At 44.0% G+C, this 22483-nt stretch overlaps 1 protein-coding gene across 9 annotated transcripts in view; it reads left to right on the forward strand.

Annotated features, from left to right (window-relative positions):
• The window catches only part of CRTAC1 (cartilage acidic protein 1), a 792023-nt gene that overhangs the window by 550392 nt on the left and 219148 nt on the right, over window positions 1-22483 (forward strand). For all 9 annotated transcript variants that reach the window (XM_073552828.1, XM_073552833.1, XM_073552829.1 and 6 more), the window contains one exon: window positions 14046-14180. In XM_073552828.1, the coding sequence (XP_073408929.1) occupies window positions 14046-14180 (135 nt within the window). The remainder of the gene's footprint in view (window positions 1-14045; window positions 14181-22483) is intronic.

Below are 22483 nucleotides of genomic sequence, written 5' to 3' on the forward strand. Positions count from 1 at the left end.
CTGTACCCGAGCACGAGGCTATGCGGTCCTATATTAAGGAGGCGTTGGAGAAGGGTCATATTAGACCATCCTCTTCACCCTTAGGTGCCGGGTTTTTTTTTTGTGGCCAAGAAGGATGGTTCTTTAAGGCCTTGTATTGATTATCGTGCCCTCAATAAAATTACTATTAAATATCAGTATCCGTTACCCCTGATTTCGGATCTATTCTCTAGAGTCAGAGGTGCTTGCTGGTTTACCAAGCTTGACCTCAGGGGGGCGTATAATCTTATCCGCATTAAGCAGGGGGATGAATGGAAGACGGCATTTAATACTCCGGAGGGACATTTTGAGTACCTGGTGATGCCTTTTGGGCTCACTAATGCCCCTTCTGTCTTCCAGTGCTTCATGAACGATATTTTCCGAGACTTTGTCGATAAATTTTTGATTATCTATCTGGATGATATTTTGATCTTCTCCAAGGATTGGGATTATCATGTGGAACATATTCGGACTGTATTCCGGATCTTGAGAGAGAATTCTCTGTATGTCAAAGGATCAAAATGCCTTTTTGGAGTACAGAGAATTTCTTTTTTGGGATTTATTTTGTCTCCGTCAACTATTGAAATGGACCCGGCCAAGGTACAGGCCATTTATGATTGGGTTCAGCCCACTTCTTTGAAGGCCCTCCAGAAGTTTTTGGGTTTTGCTAATTTTTATCGGAAATTTATAGCAAAATTTTCTAGTATTGCCAAACCATTGACTGACCTGACCAGGAAGGGTGCGGATGTGTTGAATTGGTCTCCGGAGGCGGTTGCTTCCTTTCAGGAGCTGAAGCGTAGATTTACCTCCGCCCCGGTTCTGCGGCAACCTGATGTCTCACTTCCGTTCCAGGTAGAGGTGGATGCTTCTGAGATTGGTGCAGGAGCGGTGTTGTCCCAAAAGGATCCGGTAACATCTAAAATGAATCCCTGTGCTTTCTTTTCCCGTAAGTTCTCTTCATCTGAACTTAACTATGATGTGGGGAATCGGGAACTGTTGGCCATGAAATGGGCATTTGAGGAGTGGAGACATTGGTTGGAGGGAGCCAAACATCAAGTTGTGGTCCTCACTGACCACAAAAATTTGATTTACCTAGAGTCGGCTAAATGCTTGAACCCTAGACAGGCTAGGTGGGCCTTGTTTTTTACACGTTTTGATTTTGTGGTCTCTTTCCTTCCTGGAACTAAGAATGTCAAGGCAGACGCCCTCTCTAGGAGTTTCTTTGCTGATTCTCCTGTGGTGACCAAACCTGCCACCATCTTAGGCGAAGGGGTAGTTCTTTCTGCCATCTCGCCCGATTTGAGACTTGCTCTGCAAGAGTTCCAGGAGGACAAACCTGAGTGTTGCCCCAGTGGAAAGTTGTATGTTCCTGACCAGTGGAAGAAGAGAGTAATGTCTGAAGTTCATTGCTCTGCATTGGCTGGTCATCCAGGTAGTTTTGGTACTAGAGACCTGGTGAGTCGCTCTTTTTGGTGGCCCACCTTGTCTCATGATGTCAGGAATTTTGTGCAGTCCTGTGGGACTTGCTCCCGGTCTAAATCTTGTTCTCGCTCTAGTGGGTTGTTGATGCCTTTGCCGGTCCCCAGGAGGCCATGGACCCATATTTCAATGGATTTCATTTCTGATATGCCGGTCTCTCAAAGAATGACTGTTATTTGGGTGATTTGTGATAGGTTCTCTAAGATGGTTCATCTTGTACCACTCCCTAAGTTGCCATCTTCCTCTGAGTTGGTGCCTCTGTTTTTGCAACAGGTGGTTAGCTTGCACGGGATTCCTGAGAACATTGTATCTGACAGAGGAGTTCAATTTGTGTCTAAATTTTGGAGGACGTTCTGTTCCAAGTTGGGAATTCAGTTGTCCTTCTCCTCTGCTTTTCACCCTCAGACCAATGGGCAGACAGAGAGAACAAACCAGACCTTGGAGTCGTATTTGAGATGTTTTATTTCCGCTGATCAGGATGATTGGGTTTCATTTTTGCCCTTGGCCGAATTTGCTTTAAATAATAGAGCTAGTTCTGCCACTTTGATGTCACCTTTTTTTTGTAACTTTGGTTTTCACCCTCGATTTTCTTCAGGGCAGGTGGAGCCTTCTGCCTGCCCAGGTGTTGACACTGTGGTGGAGAGAATGCACCAGATCTGGGACCAAGTGGTGGATAAGTTATCTCTCTCCCAGGAAAAGGCCCAGCGGTTTTCCAATCGACATAGGACCATTGGTCCCCAGTTTAAGATTGGTGATATGGTGTGGTTATCATCAAAAAATATTGCTATGAAGGTGGCTTCTCCTAAGTTTAAGCCTAGATTTATTGGACCTTACAAGATTATGGAGATTATTAATCCGGTCTCTTTTCGTTTGGCTCTTCCTGTCACATTTAAGATCCATAATGTGTTCCATAAGTCCTTGTTGAAGAGGTTTGTTGAGCCAGGTGTGCCTGAGGTGGCACCTCCGGACCCTGTATTGGTTGAAGGTAACTTGGAATATGAGGTAGAGAAAATTCTGGATTCCCGTCTGGCTAGACGGAGACTCCAGTATTTGGTTAAGTGGAAGGGTTATGGTCAGGAGGATAATTCCTGGGTCTCTGCCTCTGATATTCATGCCAAAAGATTGGTGCGTGCCTTTCATCGGGCTCACCCTGATCGCCCTGGTAGCGTTGTTGAGGGTTCGGTGACCCCTCCTCAAGGGGGGGTACTGTTGTGAGTTCATTTTCCCCTCCGTCACTGAGGCCTGGTGAACTCCCTATTCTAGTGAAGGAAGGTAGTGAGCCTGATTATCAGGCACCTGGGACTAATGAAGACGATTGGCTGAGTGGAGTCACTGACTGGATTTAAGGCAGCCTACGCCCTTTCTGCCCTGCGGGTGATTTCTCTGTGGACTCTTGGACACCAGTCTGATTCCTGCTCTCCTAAAGCTAAGTTTTCTGTTTTGCCTTTTTGCATCTAAGATTTGTTTTTGTTTTCCTTGCTTTTTGGATTCTGCCACTCCCTGCTGGAGTGTGCAGTGTTCCTTGAGCTCTGTCTTCTGAAAGTACCTGAGTGCTGATTTAGTTTTTGAAGCTTAGTTGCTTCAGGGCCATTTTTTATATCAGCTTGTTGGCTTTTGTCTCTGATAGGGTTTTGGCAGATTGCAGACAGCAGCCTTCCTATCCGTTCCTATCTAGGTAGTTTTTGGCCCCGTCTTTGCTCAGCCTGTCTTTCTGTCTGTGTAAGTGTTTTCATCTTGCTTCACCGTCATTATATGTGGGGGGCTGCCTATTGCTTTGGGGTCTGCTCTGGGGCAGTTAGATTTCCCCTTTCCTTCTTTAGGCCTATGTATCTCTCCGGCTGTGATCGAGGGGTCTAGGTCATCGTAGGAACCCCCCACGGCTACTGCTAGTTGTGTTGATAGGTTCAGGGGTCTGCAATCCGATAGCTGCCAACTTCTCTGGTTTTCAGGACTTAGCTAGCATTTCTGTTTTTGCCTCCTACGGTGACTCAATCATAACAGTTCCGCGTGTGGTAAAATTGATAAAGCGGTTTTATTCTTCGCTGTATATAGAGCTGTTATCAGTCAATGTGCAGGGGAAGAGGTGAGCTGTGATTTCACCTATTGAGAAGGGCAGATCCTGTGCTATCTACTGTATATAGTGATAATTTCTCTTATTCTTGTCCTCAATGAGATGATTCAGAGACTGTCAAAAAGTCAGGAAGGTATCTAGTGTTAGGCCTAGTGAACAGTGTGAACCATTGAAAAATTTCAGGTTTTTCCTAAATATGTTAAAATTAAAAAATATATATTTTTAATATAAAAACTTAATTTAATCAATAGTTAATTTTCTGAAACATTCATTTAAAATGTAGTTATTGTTCAGATGACTAATAGCAATGTCTCATCCAAGCAGTATCTTGTATATCTCAGCAGCTACATGTTTTCTGCTGGGCCTTAGATGGACACCGAAGGAAATGTTTTAATCTAGTTTCCATATTCTCCATCAAATAACCATGAACATCCTTTGGTTCCACCACATCTTAGGTCTGTAATTCACTGATTTTTATACTGTAATTGTGCCCGTGTGCAGAGCATTTCCCATGAGATTACTGTGTCATTATGTAATTTTTCCTAATTATTTCCATCCACTGTAAATTGCGTATAATGTAACGCATTAATGGGTTATGGATATATTGTATATTCTGGTTATCAGTCAATCTGTTTCAATTAAGTGATGAATGATGAATCCTATTAATGGTACGATATATTAATGTGCTAAATCTGCATAAACATGTCAGTTCAATTATAATTATTGGGAACCTGTCATTACAAGCTGCCTGGATTACATGACCTATCGTGGTCGTGTTGGACCATGTCGATCTCTGTTTTCAGACCTCGGTAATAAGAGTCAATGATTTTGAGTTTGACATAAAACATTTCTACAAATGACTGACATCAATAGTGATGAGCAAATCAATTTGAAACAAATCAAATTTGCCCCAAATTTGCCCCAAATTTTTATGATTCGATTCAGCAGAATGACAGCCAGCCAACAGCTATTTTGCTAAACTCTGTTTTGAAGGGTTGGAAGTGGTTAAAAAATATTAAAATATTATGCTCTCCTTGTCTCACACATGTCCTGAATTCCCGGCTTGGTCATCCGATCACTCATTTTGGTCATCTGACCCTAACTAGAAGGGCTCGTGCATGATTGACTTCTATGATGCGTGTTGTACCCCACGCAATACATGTCATAGATGTCAATGATATGTGTGGGGTCAAGTCAACAGTAGATGTGCAAGTGGCCTAGTAGTCAGTACCGGAAGACCAGTGGGAGAGAGAGGAAGACTAGGTGGAGAGCTGCAGTAGCAAGACACGTGAGGGGCAAGATAAGTATAACATTTTATTATTTTCAACCCCTTACCTACCCTTTTATTATTAATACTTTTGGGCCTGGAAAGACCACATGGCATAATAAATGTCTTATAACAGTAAACAGGATACTATCAATTTGCACCCAATTTATTCTAATTGTATTTTTGGGTGAATCGAACCAAATAGAATTTTGGCAGAATCTCTTATTTTTATTGACCAACTATGTAAAGATTGCAGAAGCGGCTTTGGGATCAGTCGGTTGGCAACGCTGTTGGGCTGCCTGTGCTCTCCGCTATATCTTTGTAAATCTTAAACTTTTCGGAGGAGAAATTACGACAATCAACATAAAACACACAGTTAGGAAAATACAACATATCTGCTAAAAAAAAATAGATTTTTAACATGACCATAAACCCTCTTGGTAATTTAGGGCTGGCGTAGCTAAAGGTGTCTCGTGAAAGCAACCTTTGTCAAATAGGAGTGATTGCCATTAGTCCGGCTATTAAGCACTGTGAAGATCAGCTGTTATCACATGGGAAAGTCAAAGCCAATGACACTTCTCCACCGGGTCTGCCTGTTCTGGCTTATATTACAGTATACTGTAGATAGAGAATTAATGACCTACCAGAAGATCACCCTGCAACTTCTTCGTTATTGCATGATGCATATGTGACTTTGTGCCCAACCGGCTAATCAAATGAAGAGCTATCACTTGAGAAGTGGTTTTTAGGGCTCCCATCCACTGAACACAGATTACTGACGTGGCTTATGGATTGAGTCCCATAAATTGTTTCACACCAACTCTAGGCTTCCCATAGTGATGACCGAGTAGAAAAATGGGTTGTCTTCAAGAGACATTTCCTCTTTAATTTCATTCTCCATCCAAGAGGGTTATGTTCTGGTAGGTCCTTAATTCGGGTCCCATTCTGCAGTATTTGTCAGTACTGGTGGATCTGATGGAGGAGAAGTGTGTGGTTGCCTTTGGCTTCCCAATGCAATAGCTAATCTTCACAGTACACAAAAGCCAGACCAAGGGAATTCCCTAGACACAGCTAATCAAACTTCTGACGTTCACATTATACAAAAACCAGACCAACAGCAATCCATCCTTTCAGAGCCAGTTTGCACCACGTGCATGGCTAAACCTGGTTTTTCAAACCCTGCCTTCTTCACTGGGAACTGACAGTACTGGCGTACCTGGAGCAAACATTGTCAAAGAATGTTCGAGCTCAGGAAACTTGGTTGCATGGGGAAGGGGTTTATATAAGTCAAAACAGACTTTCTCTATTGAAAACTCCAATTTGTCTACATGATTGTTCTGTATAGTTGATCCCTGCAGCTCCACTTATGATTAGCGATGAGCAAACTCATGGATATTTGGGTTCATCGGGTTCAGCCAGACTTTTTAAAACTTGACCCGCACTAGACTCTGGACCTCAAACCCCCCATATAAGTCAATGGGGACCTGAACTACAGTGCTGTAAAATGGCTGTAAAACGTTTGGAGTAAGGGCTAGGGTGCTGTAAAAGGAAGCTAAATAGGGGCAAGAGTAGGACAATTGCCCTGCAAACAAATTTGAATGAGGAAATTTCTTAAAGGGGTTCTGTCACCATAGCAATCATGGTAAAATAGGAAGTAAATTAATGACATAAAAGTTTTAACATTAGATGCACATAGCTAGAATTATGGATTACAATGAATGGCATATCAAGTGCCACAAGAGACTCACCATATGATATGAAAGCATGAGAGGACATTAGGGAGCTTATATCTCTATTCAACGTGAAAGATAAATGTGGATAATATTACCAATAAATTATAAGTCTTGTTTTATAAATATACAAAATGATATTTTATTTGTAATTACATAGATAAGACCTATCAATACAGACAACATTGATCGCATGAATCAAATATAACAAGCAATTAAAAAATTAAAAGGCAGGCAGTGACTCAACCATGTAGCAGCATGGCATGGCTGGCATGGCTCTGGAAGTGCCCAAAGTCTAAAAGCTTGTTGATTGGCTGTGCTACAGCCTTTCAACAAGCTTTACTAGTCTTGCGAACCTGAACAGGAAACCAGACATACAGTAAAAAGTCCACGTTTGAGGTTCGGCACTGGACACTAGGTGTCCGGTACAGACCCCGAACTTTACCATTCGGGTTCACTCCTCCCCACTTATTATAAACATTAGCAAATGTTTCCTGATATTTAGACCCCACTTTGTCACAGTTTAAAAACCCTTTTACATCGATTAGAAAAGCATTACTGCTTTATTCCACAAATGGCCCCACGCCTGTCCACTGGTTGTCTATGGTATTACTGGTCCGCTCTACTGAAGTGAAATCGGGCCATGCTACACACAAGATATGTTCAGGTGTGATGCTGTTTCTGCAAAAAAAAGTAGCCATTTTTTTCTGATCAAGAACAATCACTTTAACTACCAATAGTTACGAAATAATGTGTAAAAGTTTCAGAAAACTGTGGACTTACGATTCCTGAAACTCATTATGTTCTTTTAATTTCTTTTTTTCGACGTTGGAGATTTGGCTCATTTTTAATATCTTACCAAAAGCTGATAATAATTCCAATTTCCCTTGCAGTTATATAATTCGTTTGCAGTGCATTATTGGAAAAAGCTACCATGTCTCCTCAGTGGTCAGTTCTCCTATCCCGATTGCTCATTATGAACCCTCAAGAAATCCGGATCTGCTAATTATTCATGGATTGGCCAAAATGTATTATAGCGTAGTCGAATGACTGGCGTAATATCAGCCTCGAATTGATAGAAAAGTAATAGAACGCAAATCCATCCCTCAACCATTTGGCCCCAGCGATCAGCCTAATAGATTTTAAGCCATTTCTCTGTTATGGTTCCATTGTCTGCTGATTTACCCAATGCCATTAATTAGAAGCAACGTTGCCATAGTTACAGTTAATTACGTGTTATGAACAGCTTGAGACGTTAACCAATTGCAATCAACAAATTAGATTTAGAAATTCTACCGAAATGGGAAACATGTCAAACGCAGAAGATAGATGTCTTGGCTTTGTGTGCCTGCATACTTATGTTTTTTCACCCGGGTTATTGATGTTCCGGTAATCAAATACACCAACTATAACTTACGCTTCATGATGGGTTATATCAATATTGCTTGACACTTCGTATCACTGGATCGCCAAGGAAAAAAAAAAATTCATTAACTTTGTTAATTGTGTTAATGAATCATTTTCTTGCTTTGGTGTTAGGAGATCTTTTTTTCCTACAGCGTTTATTAATGTGCTGATACTCTGATAAACGTTTAAAGCATATCTGTCCATTATAGCAAGGTGAATTTTATAAGCGATAGGTTGTGATGAGTAGCACGTACTGAAGGCAAACGGGATGTGTTCAATGGCCATGGAGCAACATGGAATAGCAGAGCTGAGTAAGCTGGACAGCAGCAGAGGCGTCCAACGGCAGAGCTAAGTATGCTGAATGGTACCTTGGCCGTAGAATTGTGGAGTTGAGAATGCTGGGTGGCATTTTGACAGTAGATCAGTAAGGCTAGATATTTAGACAGGTGCCTTGGAATAGCAGAGCTGAGTATATGGATAAGTATCTTGGAACTTCTGTACAGGCGCAATGGAACAGCAGAGTATGCATACAGATGCTTTGGACAGCAAAAAAATGCGAACAGACAATTTGAAACATTAGCGTCGAGTACGTGTGCAGGCACCTTAGAACAGCAGAGCCGAGTGTGCTTTGGAACAGCACTGGATCCTTCATCTATTAGGATAATTAAAGTCAACCATGAAACCTAGATATGAGCAAATCTTTTGAAATTTCAAATTTGCCTAATTTGTCAAAATTTACCCCCAAATTTAATTTGTGTCAAATCATTGTGCTATGAATTGCAAGGACTTCAATTGCCCTGAAAAGATGTGCATAGCATGCTGAGATCTCATGGGACTGTATCCAAGCTCTTTCAAGCTCTTTAGTGCAAACATAAGCTTGGTAATGTCAAAGTAGCCTCAAGATATATAGCTATGGAAAAACGAATGGTAACCACTCTTCAATTACGTGCTAAAACACACACTATCTGTGGAATTTGTTCACTACTCTACGGCTTTCTCTCCATACCTCTATTGCTAAACTGTGAGCTGTGATGTTCTCTCACTATCCAGATTCTCAAAAAAATGTTTGCTGCGTTCCCTACCTTGGCTTTTATAGTGGCTATATTAGTGTATCCCGATTGGCTATTCTGTGACATGTGATGTGCTAGCATTATGATGAAGCTCGAGATCATGTGAGTTTTCCCTTACTTGTGCAATCTTCTACAATCTGTAAAATGGCTGCAAATCGAACCATACATTTTTTTAATTCACCAGGTCAAGTGAATTCCTAAAGTTTGAAACGAATGACATTTGCTTCGAATCCCTTCACTCAACTCGGGAACTTGCAAATCTACGTCATTTATGTCACATTTCTTGGCTATATCGCATGTGCTTAAGAAGAATATTTCTTTTACTTTCAATAAATAATTCAGGCCAATACTCTTTATCTTTTTCTCAAGATAAGAAAAATGTTGAATAAGTTTAAAGTTTATTGAATAAAAAAAAGTGATTCATCCAGTGGCTTCAAGGTGCACCTTCAGCTCTTCTCAACAATATGTTCCACCACGATGACAAATTCTGACACCAAGGATGTCTAAACATTAACGCCCTAGACAAGCCACAAGGGCAGTAAAAATAACGGGAAATAAATCTGATTACCCAAATATCTGTTGTCTGGAGGCAAAGGACACCCTGCAGTACAAAAAACATAAAATGATAAAACACCACAATAAACTTTTTGCTTTAGAAAAGAAAAGTAATCATGAAGAAATAACCAACAAAAATGTTTACACACATTCTGTATAGATGGAGGGTCATTGTTAGAGATGGGTGAACCTGAACAGTAAAGTTTGGCGTCTGTACCGAACACCTACTGTACGGGCACAGACACCAAACACGGACATCACCAGGCCCCCCAATACCTGGTGTTTGTCACACTGTCATGTGCATGACAGCGAAGCCACCACTGCTTCTGATTGGTGGTAAAATCAATACCGCCGGTCAGACAGATGCGGTTCCCACACTGTCAAATCACAGTGTGAGCTCGCAGCTGTGATCAGAGGTATAAACTTTACCTCCAGTCACTGGCTTTGGCTGATGGGACTACTGCTCACATCAGCCTGCTGCCGCTAATAACAGTGAGAGCAGAAGCGGCCGATGGGAGTATTCATCAGCTGGCGCCTGCACTCTAAATAAATAAATTTAAAAAGAACGGCGTGGGCTCCCCTGTATTTTTGATAACCAGCCAGGCAAAACTGACAGCAGGGGGCTGCAACCCTCAGCTGTCAGCTTCAGCAAGGCTGGTTATCAAGAATAGAGGGGTCCCCACGCTGTTTTTAATTGTTCAGCCGAACCCTCTGGACTCGAACATCCAGGGGTCCGCCCATCTCTAGTCATTGTTCCTTAGTTAGAAAGGTTGAAAATAGTCACATATCTTTAGAAGATCAGCTCTCAGCATCTTAGTTCTTGATCAAGTACTTGTGTATCTTTATTTGTCCAGAAGATATTGCTCCCGACTTCCCCTACACACATTAGGAGCGTACCTATAGAGGATACAAGGGTTGCATTCACACCCGAAACTTGGAGCATAAGGTTAACAAGAGGTCCTTTTGGCCCAAATGAGGAGATCGATACTGTTAAAGAACTGTGCGGTGCACAAACTTCAAGTCACACCACTGACACACAATTGGTGAAACATCTGACACCTCTAATGCTGGGATCATCTTAGCCATTGAAAACAATAGAACCAGACTTTGAAATTCAGCATTTATTTTGGTGGTATAGATGACATGATACCAAATGTTCTTTTTTTTACTACTTTTGCACAGGAACAGGAACACTTTAAAAATTATTTGTGGATACGAGCCATAATTATGTAATTTTTCTGTGTGAGGGCCTTTTTAAACAGGATGAATTGACATTTTCATTGGTACTATTTTGGTGTATATTTGGGTACTTGATCCTTTTTTTATGGTGGAGACAGAGAGTGGTGGGGTGACAGAGGGAGCCTTCTCCATCTGCCGAGACGTTGCAATGCCTCGGTCGCTTTTGACACAGCATTTAAGGGGATGAACTTCCAGGATGAAATCTTCAGTCCACAGGGCTTTATAATATAGTTGACCTGCCGCTCAAAATATTCGTTCCACATGGGGCCTCCAGTTGGAAATTGCTATAGTAAATAGTCCCTAGAATATTCTCCTAATGTTAATTGGAGAAATACTTTTAATTTTTGAACACATATTCTGTAAACCAAGAAAACATTGTAACAATGATGATATGATGCATATTATCCTGTTCGCGTAATGAAAAGGAACTTGTATCATCCATTTCTCATTATCGTTTGTGTTTTGCATTTATAATAACTTTGTAAAATAATTGTCTCATATTGCTTATGCAGCAAACAACAGATTTTAATATGAGTTGTGTACTGTGATAATATGACTTGTTTATTATAATACTGTTTATTGTAAAACATACAGTTGTGCTCAAAAGTTTACATACCCTGGCAGAATTTTTGCTTTCTGACCTTTTTTCACAGAATATGAATTATAACGCCAAAACTTTTTCTCCACTCATGGTTAGTGGTTGTGTGAAGCCATTTATTGACCAACTACTGTGTTTTCTCTTTTTAAATCATAATGACAACCCAAAACATCCAAATGACCTCAATTAAAAAGTTCACATACCCTATTTCTTAATACCGTGTATTGCCCCCTCTAAACTTAATGACAGCTTGAAGTCTTTTGTGGTAGCTGTGGATGAGGTTCTTTATTTTCTCAGATGGTAAAGCTGCCCACTCTTCTTGGCAAAAAGCCTCCAGTTCCTGTAAATTCCTGGGCAGTCTAGCATGAACTGCGTGCTTGAGATCTCCCCAGTGGCTCAATGATGTTGAGGTCAGGAGACTTGAGATGGCCACTCCAGAACCTTCACTTTGTTCTGCTGTAGCCAATGACAGGTCGACTTGGCCTTGTGTTCTCATTCATTGTCATGTTGGAACGTCAAAGTACGTCCCATGCACAGCTTGGGGCTGATAATTGCAAATTTGCCTCCAGTATTTGCTGATAATGTGCTGCATTCATCTTTCCTTCAGGTTTCACCAAGTTTTCTGTGCTCACACATCCCCAAAACATCAGCAATCCATCTCCGTGCAGTACAGTAGGAATGGTGTTCCTTTCATCATAGGCCTTGTTGACCACTCTCCAAATGTAACGTTTATATTTGTGGCCAAAAAGTTCAATATTGGTCTCATCACTCCAAATTACTTTATTCCAGACGTTTTTAGGTTTGCCTCTGTGTGGTTTTGCGTATTGTAGGCGAGATACTTTGTGACATTTGCGCAGTAATGGCTTTCTTCTGGCGACTCGACCATGCAGCCCATCTTGAAACAGCCACACCTCTAGTTTTTAGAGAGTCCTGTATTTCAGCTGATGTTATTTGTGGGGGGTTTTTGCATCACGGACAATTTTCCTGGCAGTTGTGGACAAAAATGTTTGTTGGTCTATCTGATCATGGTTTTGATTATACAGAGCCCCTGATTTTCCATTTGTTAATCACAGTTTGAACGCTCCTTGGATATCTTGTATCACTTTTCTGTTTTATACAGTTCAACTACCTTTTCCTGTAGATCCATTTGACAATTCTTTTGCTTTTCCCTTGACTGACAATCCAGAAACATCAGTGGCTGGATGAAAGATACAAGAGTCTGTCTGGATCCCAGAAACTCACTCAGCTTTTATGCATACACACTGATTACAAGCACACAGGTCACAGGTGAGGATGCTACCTTTAGTAGCCATTTAAACCCATTTGTGACAACTTCTGTGCATGTTATCAGACCAAAATCACCAAGGTTTGTAAACTTTTCATCAGGATAATTTGGATGTTTTGGGTTGTCATTATGATTTAAAAAGAGAAAACACAGTAGTTTGACAATAAATGGCTTCACCCAACCACTAACCATGAGTGGAGAATAATTTTAGTTGTTATCATTCATATTCTGTGAAAAAAAGGCCAAGAAAGCAAAAATCCTGCTGGGGTATGTAAACTTTTGAGCACAACTGTAAAAGGTCACTGTCATTTCAATAAACTTTGCATGTGTCTGCATAAGTAACTTCTCAGATAAATATTTCTCCACTTATGAGACACTTCTCCTCCTCCAACCTTCATAACTCAGAAGCATGAAAGACATTGTACAGTAGTATTGAGCAGTGTATCTGTGAATCCCGTTTTTATCGTGATAAATGCATACTAGAAAGCAGCACCCTCAGTGTGTTTCTATGCCAGTCTCTCTCACTTCCCCCTTCCTTTTCCACAGATGCAATCTGACTCCTTGTGAAGCTGGCAGTCCTTCTAATTTTGACCAAGATGGATTTTTGCAAGTTTTAAGAGTGAATGAATAGTTTATGAGTGAATTGCAGCTGACAATTGAAGTCTGTGGAAAGGGGAGGAGGAAGGGAAAAGTGAGAGAGAGTGGCATAGAAACACACAGAGGGTGCTGATTTTCACGGCAAAAACTGTATTCACAGATACACTGCTTAGTACTAATGTGCAATGTCTTCCATGCTCCTCAGCATGTGCTACTACTACACAGAGACAGGAGAACAGTAATGTCTGTGTGTGCTGTGTATGGGAGACATCATAGCAGCTAGTCTCCATCCACTAGCTCAGAAAGAACTGAAGATTAGAGACTGAAAAGAGGAAATCTCGTGAGAAATACATGATACAAGTTATATAATGTCCATTATTAGTGCTGAGCCTCAGGTTTATTGATAAAACATTATGTTTATAAGATAATTAGTGTACTTCTTTAGAATAATTATTTTACATGTCTTGTTTGTTTCAGGCAGATAGAAAAATATCCAATCTTCTCTATCAAACCCCTAGTTTTGCATGTACAAGCATTGAAGGGTGGAGAAGGAGAAGCTCTTAAAAGACTTGTTTCTTTCATTTTTTTTTAGAGTTCTTTGTATGGAGAAGAATAGTGATTATCAGAATTTTTTTTGCCCGGTTTACACATTGCGGTACTTTAAAAGACAATCATTTACCCATTCATTCGTGCTCATTAGTTATAGTCTCTTCTCTTTCTCTTTTATAGGTGGACGGGGCGTCATTGTTGGGCCAATTCTGAGCTCTGCCGCCTCTGATATTTTTTGTGACAATGAGAACGGACCAAACTTTCTCTTTCAGAATAAAGGCGATGGGACGTTTGTTGATGTGGCTGCTAGTGCAGGTAAGAAGTTGCTATTATTTTACTTCTGTAATTATCTCCTACTTTTTAATAATTTGCATCCTACTGCTGACCCTGATTTTACATACAGCTTTCTAGACATCTTGTACCGTGGATCTCAGTGGAAATCCTGTAATGCTTCATTTCACCTCTGGAGGCGCTACAGAGGAATAGAACACTTGTGACTTTGTCCTCGGGCAACTGTTACAAAGATACTAACCATGGAGGAGGAATTAGCCACATTTAACACCTGACCTTAACTCACCAGGGAACGGGTCGTTCATCCTTGGACCATATTTTGGCTTGGGTTCACATGATCTTCACCCACGTTTGATACTGGTTGGCCTAAATTTGCCAGAGCTGTGTCATTCTGAAAAGTTTGTATAGGCAAGTTCAAGACAGTTGTCAAGTATGTTACTGGGGGACATCTTATGCTCACATTGTGCTGAGAGGGACCCATGACATGTTCCAAAGCTGAGAATACACATGGCACATGACTGTAGCAACTAGAGTTGAGCGACTTTTGGTTTTTTAGGGTCGCGTTTCGTTTCGTGAAACCCGACTTTTCCAAAAGTCGGGTCGAGCAAGATCGTCCGATTATAGGGAAAAGTCGGGGTCGTCCCGAAACACGAAACCCAATGTAAGTCAATGGGGAATAAAAGTCGGCAGTGAGAGGAGGACAGGAAACACACCTACAGTGCCCATTTGAATGCCAAAAGCATCAATTCTTCTTACTTAAGCTTGTCAACCTTAATTAACTTCATAATACAAGTTACGCACTGAAAAATGGGGGTTATTTGGCTAAAGTTGTTGGGGGGGGGAGGGCTGGCTGCAGGTTTTCATGTGCCCTGGGCGAAAGAGCGCCCCTTTAACACATACCACAACTCATCATGCTCCGATACGGCAGAGAAATAGCGGTATAGTACAATGAAAAATACCTCACTTTTTACATCTCATGACGAGGCCCATCTATTTCTCCATACAGAATCATTGGTCCCATATAATGTTTGAAACAGTATATGATGAGCTCCACATAATGCTACAGTATATGTTGGTCCCCATGGATGAAGCTCCACTGTCTTATGGGCCCAAATAATGCTCCAAACATAATGGGCCCCATTTCTAATGCTCTAGTGTACAATGGGCCCTGTAAATGCTGCTCCAGTGTCTGATGTCCACCTTTGGAATGTTCCAGTGTATGGTGGGCCCCATCTATCATTCTCCAGAGTATAGTGCTCCCCAAAAATTGCTGTCCCAACATTGAAAACAATCAAATAAGTCTCCTCGCTAGGGAATCCCTGTACTTGTCTGGACTCCTCGTCGTCCTCATCTTCCATCTCACTGCACAGTATTTCAACTTTGCAAGTGCTGTGATCCTGGGCAAGCAGGGGGGGCCCACTCGTTGGTGACGGCACTGGCACAGGGCCCCTGATAGTACGGTGGTGTGTCTGATGGCGGGTGGGCCGAACCTGCACTTTCATCTGCAGCTTCCTCTTTGTCACCGTGTAAGATGGAACTGTATATGGGAAGGGTAACCTGAGTTTCATCAGGGTCAGATTCAGGTCGTGTAGCGTGCAAGGGGAATGTAGTGGTCTGGGTCAATGTACCAGCAGATTCATCGAGCAGTGGCTGGGCATCAGTGCACTTGTGTCGCCCCCAGGAGTACGGTCGCCACAGTGGCATTACCTTCTTCCTAGGGAGTGTGATGTCATGCTTGGGAGCAACGAAGGATCTCTCTAGCAGGTTAACTGATTGGGCGGCGTTATTCGCACGAGTCATGACCCTCCAAACAGCGTTCATGAAGGCAAAGTGTTTGTTTTACGTGGGCAGTATGGTTGCAAAGCTGAACCTTAAAGGAATGTCCAGAAGGGCACCACCAGGAGTGGAGCCTACGGTTAAATTCGACTCCACCTGGGAAACCTCAACCATGCCAGCTACAGAACAGATGCACACATTGCAAGCTTAATTCCGTTAACGAACGAGACTCCGTCATGCCCCGCGGTCCGAGTCCGGCTTACTAGAGGGACACGTGAGGCTCTGGCACATGAGATTGCCCAATAACTGGTGTGTCATGCCCTTACATGTCCGTGGCTGCATGTGCGCTACACTGAAAAGGCGTTTGTCGCTTACAGGTGCAGATAACCCGCTGAACAACGTTAGTGATGGGGATCACTGATTACAATTATTACCCACGAACAATGATTTCCCAGTAAGTGCAGGTCAACCGCAGTTCCGGAATTAGGCCTAACCGTCATTCCTGAAAAAATGAAAAACTTACGTGTGCAAACCACAGGTGCTGTAGCTTGCTTAACAGCTCGCCAGCCGTTCTCACGCCCAGTATGGATTACACGTGATTGCACAAAGGTGAGAAAGGGTACCGTATCCCCAGATAACATGTATGGATAGTGTACACATTCAAAATATATGTCTCAGGAGGCAGGCTCAGACGGTGTTAGGCCCAGTATGGATTGCACGTGATTGCACAAAGGTTAGAAAGGGTACCGTTTCCCCGGATAACATGTATGGATAGCGTACACATTCAAAATATATGTCTCAGGAGGCAGGCTCAGACGGTGTTAGGCCCAGTATGGATTGCACGTGATTGCACAAAGGTTAGAAAGGGTACCGTTTCCCCGGATAACATGTATGGATAGCGTACACATTCAAAATATATGTCTCAGGAGGCAGGCTCAGACGGTGTTAGGCCCAGTAAGGATTGCACGTGATTGCACAAAGGTTAGAAAGGGTACCGTATCCCCAGATAACATGTATGGATAGCGTACACATTCAAAATATATGTCTCAGGAGGCAGGCTCAGACGGTGTTAGGCCCAGTATGGATTGCACGTGATTGCACAAAGGTTAGAAAGGGTACCGTTTCCCCGGATAACATGTATGGATAGCGTACACATTCAAAATATATGTCTCAGGAGGCAGGCTCAGACGGTGTTAGGCCCAGTATGGATTGCACGTGATTGCACAAAGGTTAGAAAGGGTACCGTTTCCCCGGATAACATGTATGGATAGCGTACACATTCAAAATATATGTCTCAGGAGGCAGGCTCAGACGGTGTTAGGCCCAGTACGGATTGCACGTGATTGCACAAAGGTTAGAAAGGGTACCGTTTCCCCGGATAACATGTATGGATAGCGTACACATTCAAAATATATGTCTATACATCAGGAGGTAGGCTCAGACGGTGTCAGGCACAGTATGGATTTGACGGCCCAGATTACACAGCGGAGGAGCAGGGAGAGGTAAAGATTGCAAATGCTGGGGCCCTGCCCAAGCAAGGGGGGCCCACTCGTGGGCGTCGGTACTGGCACTGGGCCCCTCATAGTACAGCGGTGTGTCTGACGGAGGGTTTGCACCACCACCGTCAGAGACACTTGATTGCACTATGAGGGACCCTGTGCCAGTGCCCGCGCCCAAGAGTCGGCCTACCCACCTGTCCAGGGCAACGGCACTCGCACGGTGTCGTGCGCTAGGTGGTGACCCCGGCCATGGGGGGGGAGGCAGCACAGTTAGGGAGTTTTAGAAAGTGGCATATGTTGATGTTGGACATTCAGCTGATGCAAAAGGCGAAATAGGTGAAGTCCCAGGAAGAGGTGGACCAAAGCAAGCCATTTTTCTGTCACCCTATGTGTCATCAGCGGAAGGTGGGACAAAATCCTTGGAAACCCATGCGTGGTTCATTTTAATGAAGGTTAGATCATCCACATTTTGGGTTGACAGACGGGTCCTTTTTTCTGTCAGGATTGATCCAGCTGCACTGAAGACTCTTTCCGATAGCACACTTGCAGCTGGGCAAGCGAGCTCCTGTAAGGCATATTGGGCCAATTCTGGCCAGGTGTCCAGTTTAGCGGCCCAATAGTCAAAGGGGAATGACCTGTGTGGGAGAACATCGATATGGGAGGAAAAGTAGTTTGTAACCATAGTTGACAACTGCTGTCTCCTGTCACTTTCCATCGATGCAGTATTACCGGTTGTGTGAGCGGTATTTGAAAAATCAGTCCACAACATTGTCATGAAACCCCTGTCTCCAACGCCACTTCTGCTGTGTGCACCACGAACACCTCTGCCAAGCTGCCCCCGGCCCGTACGGCTCGTGTGAGAACCATCACCGCTGCTGTGTGCTGGGAATGCCTCAAGCAACCGATTTACCAGAGTTGCTTGTTTATTAGCCAATATTAGGTCAAGGTTCTCCTGTGGCATGATGTTTTGTAATTTGCCTTTATAGCGTGGATCCAGGATGCTGGCCAACCAGTAGTCGTCATCGTTCATCATTTTGGCAATGCGGGGGTCCCTTTTTAGGATCTGCAATGCATAATCTGACATGTGTGCCAATGTTCCCGGTGTCAATGATGCACTGCGAGTGCTGGGTGGAGGAGCACTTCCTGGCAAATCCACATCCCTCCAGTCATGCACAAACCCTGTACCAGACCTTGCCACGCCAACATTTTCACTTGCCCCACGAGATGCATCCTCTTCCCCTAAGTAATCATCCCCATCATCATCCTCCTCCTCCTCTTCTTCCTCCACCTCGTCCAGGAGAGGTCCCTGAGCAGACAATGGCTGAATGTCATCAAGGATTCCCTCCTCCTCTTCCTCCTCATCAACATTGGCTGCAGACGCCTGCTCCTTAAGGTGCGTCAAAGTTTGCAAGAGCAGACGCATAAGTGGGATGCTCATGCTTAGGATGGCGTCGTCTGCGCTTACCAGCCGTGTGCATTCCTCAAAACACTGAAGGACTTTACAGAGGTCTTTCAGCTTCGACCACTGCACACCTGTCAACTCCATGTCTGCTCTCAAAGTGCCTGGCCGTGTATCCTCCCACAAATGCATTATGGCCTGCCTCTGCTCGCACAGCCGCTCCACCATGTGCAGGGTGGAGTTCCACCTTGTTGCAATGTCGATAATGAGGCGGTGGTTGGGAAGGTGGAGCAATCGCTGCAGCTTCTGCATACGAACGGAGTGTACAGGTGACCGGCGGATGTGCGCGCACAGTCTTCGCACCTTCTGGAGCAGGGCTGTTAACTCCGGATAATTTTTGAGGAAGCACTGCACCACCAGGTTCAAGGTGTGAGCCAAGCAAGGTATGTCGCTGAGTTTTGAAAGGGCTATGGCTGCCACAAAATTACGGCCGTTATCACTAACTACCTTGCCTGCCTCAAGATGTACACTGCCCAGCCATGACTCAGTTTGTCGCTTCAAGTACTCGGCCAGCACCTCGGCGGTGTGTCTGTTGCCCAAACACATCATCTGCAACACAGCCTGCTGACGCTTTCCACTAGCTGCTCGATAGGGGGACACATCGTGTGCAACAATGGCAGCTGCAGATGGAGTGCTCGTACGACTGCGCTCTGTGGACGAGCTTTCGCTTCTGGAGGAGGAGGAGGAGGAGGAGGGTCGAACGCCTACAGCCAACTGTTTCCTATACCGTGGGCTAGGCAGCACTGTCCCACCACCGCTGTCCCCTGTGGACCCTGCATCCACCACATTAACCCAGTGCGCAGTGATGAACACGTAACGGCCCTGGCCATGCCGACTGGACCATGCATCAGTTGTGAGGTGCACCTTTCCGCTCACTGACTGCTTGAGTGCATGGACAATGCGGTCTTTCACATGATGGTGGAGGGCTGGGATGGCTTTAGGAGAGAAGAAGTGGCGACTGGGTAGGTCATAGCGTGGTACTGCATAGGCCATGAGTTCGCGGAAAGCTGTGCTTTCCACCAACCGAAAGGGCATAATCTCAAACGAGATTAGTTTGGCAATGTGGGTGTTCAAACCCAGTGTACGCGGATGAGAGACTGAGTACTTTCTTGACCTACTCATAGTGTCTGGGAGGGTGAGCTGGACTTGAGAGCTGCATATGGTGGAAGTAGCGGTGGACAGGGCGGACTTAGAGAGGGTTAATGATGGTGATGGAGTTGTTGTTCTTTCTGATGGCCTAGAATCAGTCTTTCGTTGATATAACAGTGGGATTCCCTGACTGTTGTGGCCTTGCAACGACACCTCAACATTTGCTGCTGTGCTAACCGGTGGGCTTACAGTGGGGGAAACAATGTAGCGTTGCTGACTACCTTCGTTGTGATCAGTTGCACATGTGGCACTTGAGGTTTGGTGTTGTATCCAAGCTTGCAAGTGCATGCTGGTTAAATGTCTAAGCATGCAACTGGTATTCAAATTTTTCAGATTTTTCCCTCGGCTAAAGGTCTTTGCGCACTTCTTACAGATAACCTTGGCCTGATCATGAGGATTTTGTTCAAAAAAGTGCCACACTGCACTCTTCCTACTTTGGCAGACATTTTGCGGCCTAGCACGCTGTGATCTTTTGACCCTCTGGACAAGCTGTCCAGCAACTCTTTTGATGTTTGGAACCTGTCTTTGGAGTGCTCCGGGCCTGCCAGATAACAGCTGTTGCGATGTCGATGTCTGCTGTGGATGCTCCTCATCTGAGCTATTGGAAGCAGCACCCTCTTCCCCCAATGGATGCCAATCTGGGTCAACAACTGGGTCATCCATCACCTCCTCTTCTATGTCATGTGCACCTTCCTCTGTGTCACCGTGTATGGTGGTATAGTGTGCGGGAAGGGGCACCTGAGTCTCATCAGGGTCAGAATCTGGCTCTGTACACTGCGAGGACAATGTAGTGCTCTGAGTGAATGTACCAGCAGAATCATCCATCAGCGGCTGTGCATCAGTGCACTCCATGTCAGATTCATCTTGGCCTGGGTAATTCACCATTTCACTTGATAATCCAGGCATGGTATGTGAAAACAGCTCCATGGAGTAATCAGTAGTATGGCCTGTGTCATCCTTCAATCTTGGTTGCGGTGAAGGACACAAGGAAAGGTGTGGTTCATGAACATGAGCCTCCAATGACGACTCAGTGCTTTTTCTTTTTACAACTGAAGAAGAGGAGGCAATAGAGCTGGAGGCTGAGTCAGCAATGTAAGACAAAACTTTTTCCTGATGCTCTGGCTTTAAAAGCGGTTTGCCAACTCCTAGAAAACTAAGCGTTCGAGGCCTTATGTAGCCAGACGATGACGCAGGCTCAACACCTCCTGCATTCGGTCCTATTTTGCTTTTGCCACTACCATCAGATCCACCACCAACACCATCATTACCAGCTGCCAACCCCCGCCCAATTCCACGGCCTCTTCCACCAGCCTTCCTCATTTTTGGTAGAAATGTAGACAAAATCCAACAAACTATATAGTAATGTAAAACAAGGTACAAGGTGTCTATAGGACAGGGGAGATTTAGAATTTCTGCAGACACTTGTGGACACTGGACACTTTTGGATTGTGTGAGGCCCACTGATATCTGAGCGCTATGTGACAGGCTCGATGGCACAGCTGTGACCAAAGTAACTAGAGGATAAGGGAGATTTTGAATCTCTGCACACACTTTTGGACACTGGACACTTTTGGATTGTGTGAGGCCCACTGATATCTGAGCGCTATGTGACAGGCTCGATGGCACAGCTGTGACCAAAGTGACTAGAGGATAAGGGAGATTTTGAATCTCTGCACACACTTTTGGACACTAGACACTTTTGGATTGTGTGAGGCCCACTGATATCTGAGCGCAATGTGACAGGCTCGATGGCACAGCTGTGACCAAAGTGACTAGAGGATAAGGGAGATTTTGAATCTTTGCACACACATTTGGACACTGGACACTTTTGGATTGTGTGAGGCCCACTGATATCTGAGCGCTATGTCACAGGCTCGATGGCACAGCTGTGACCAAAGTGACTAGAGGATAAGGGAGATTTTGAATCTCTGCACACACTTTTGGACACTGGACACTTTTGGATTGTGTGAGGCCCAATGAATATCTGAGCGCTATGTGACAGGCTCGATGGCACAGCTGCTGTGACCAAAGTGACTAGAGGATAAGGGAGATTTTGAATCTCTGCACACACTTTTGGACACTGGACACTTTTGGATTGTGTGAGGCCCACTGATATCTGAGCGCTATGTGACAGGCTCGATGGCACAGCTGTGACCAAAGTGACTAGAGGATAAGGGAGATTTTGAATCTCTGCACACACTTTTGGACACTGGACACTTTTGGATTGTGTGAGGCCCAATGAATATCTGAGCGCTATGTGACAGGCTCGATGGCACAGCTGTGACCAAAGTGACTAGAGGATAAGGGAGATTTTGAATCTCTGCACACACTTTTGGACACTGGACACTTTTGGATTGTGTGAGGCCCACTGATATCTGAGCACTATGTGACAGGCTCGATGGCACAGCTGTGACCAAAGTGACTAGAGGATAAGGGAGATTTTG

Source organism: Dendrobates tinctorius, unplaced genomic scaffold (assembly GCF_039654945.1).
Source record: "Dendrobates tinctorius isolate UK_male_01 unplaced genomic scaffold, ASM3965494v1 ptg000196l, whole genome shotgun sequence".
Taxonomy (NCBI): domain Eukaryota; kingdom Metazoa; phylum Chordata; class Amphibia; order Anura; family Dendrobatidae; genus Dendrobates; species Dendrobates tinctorius.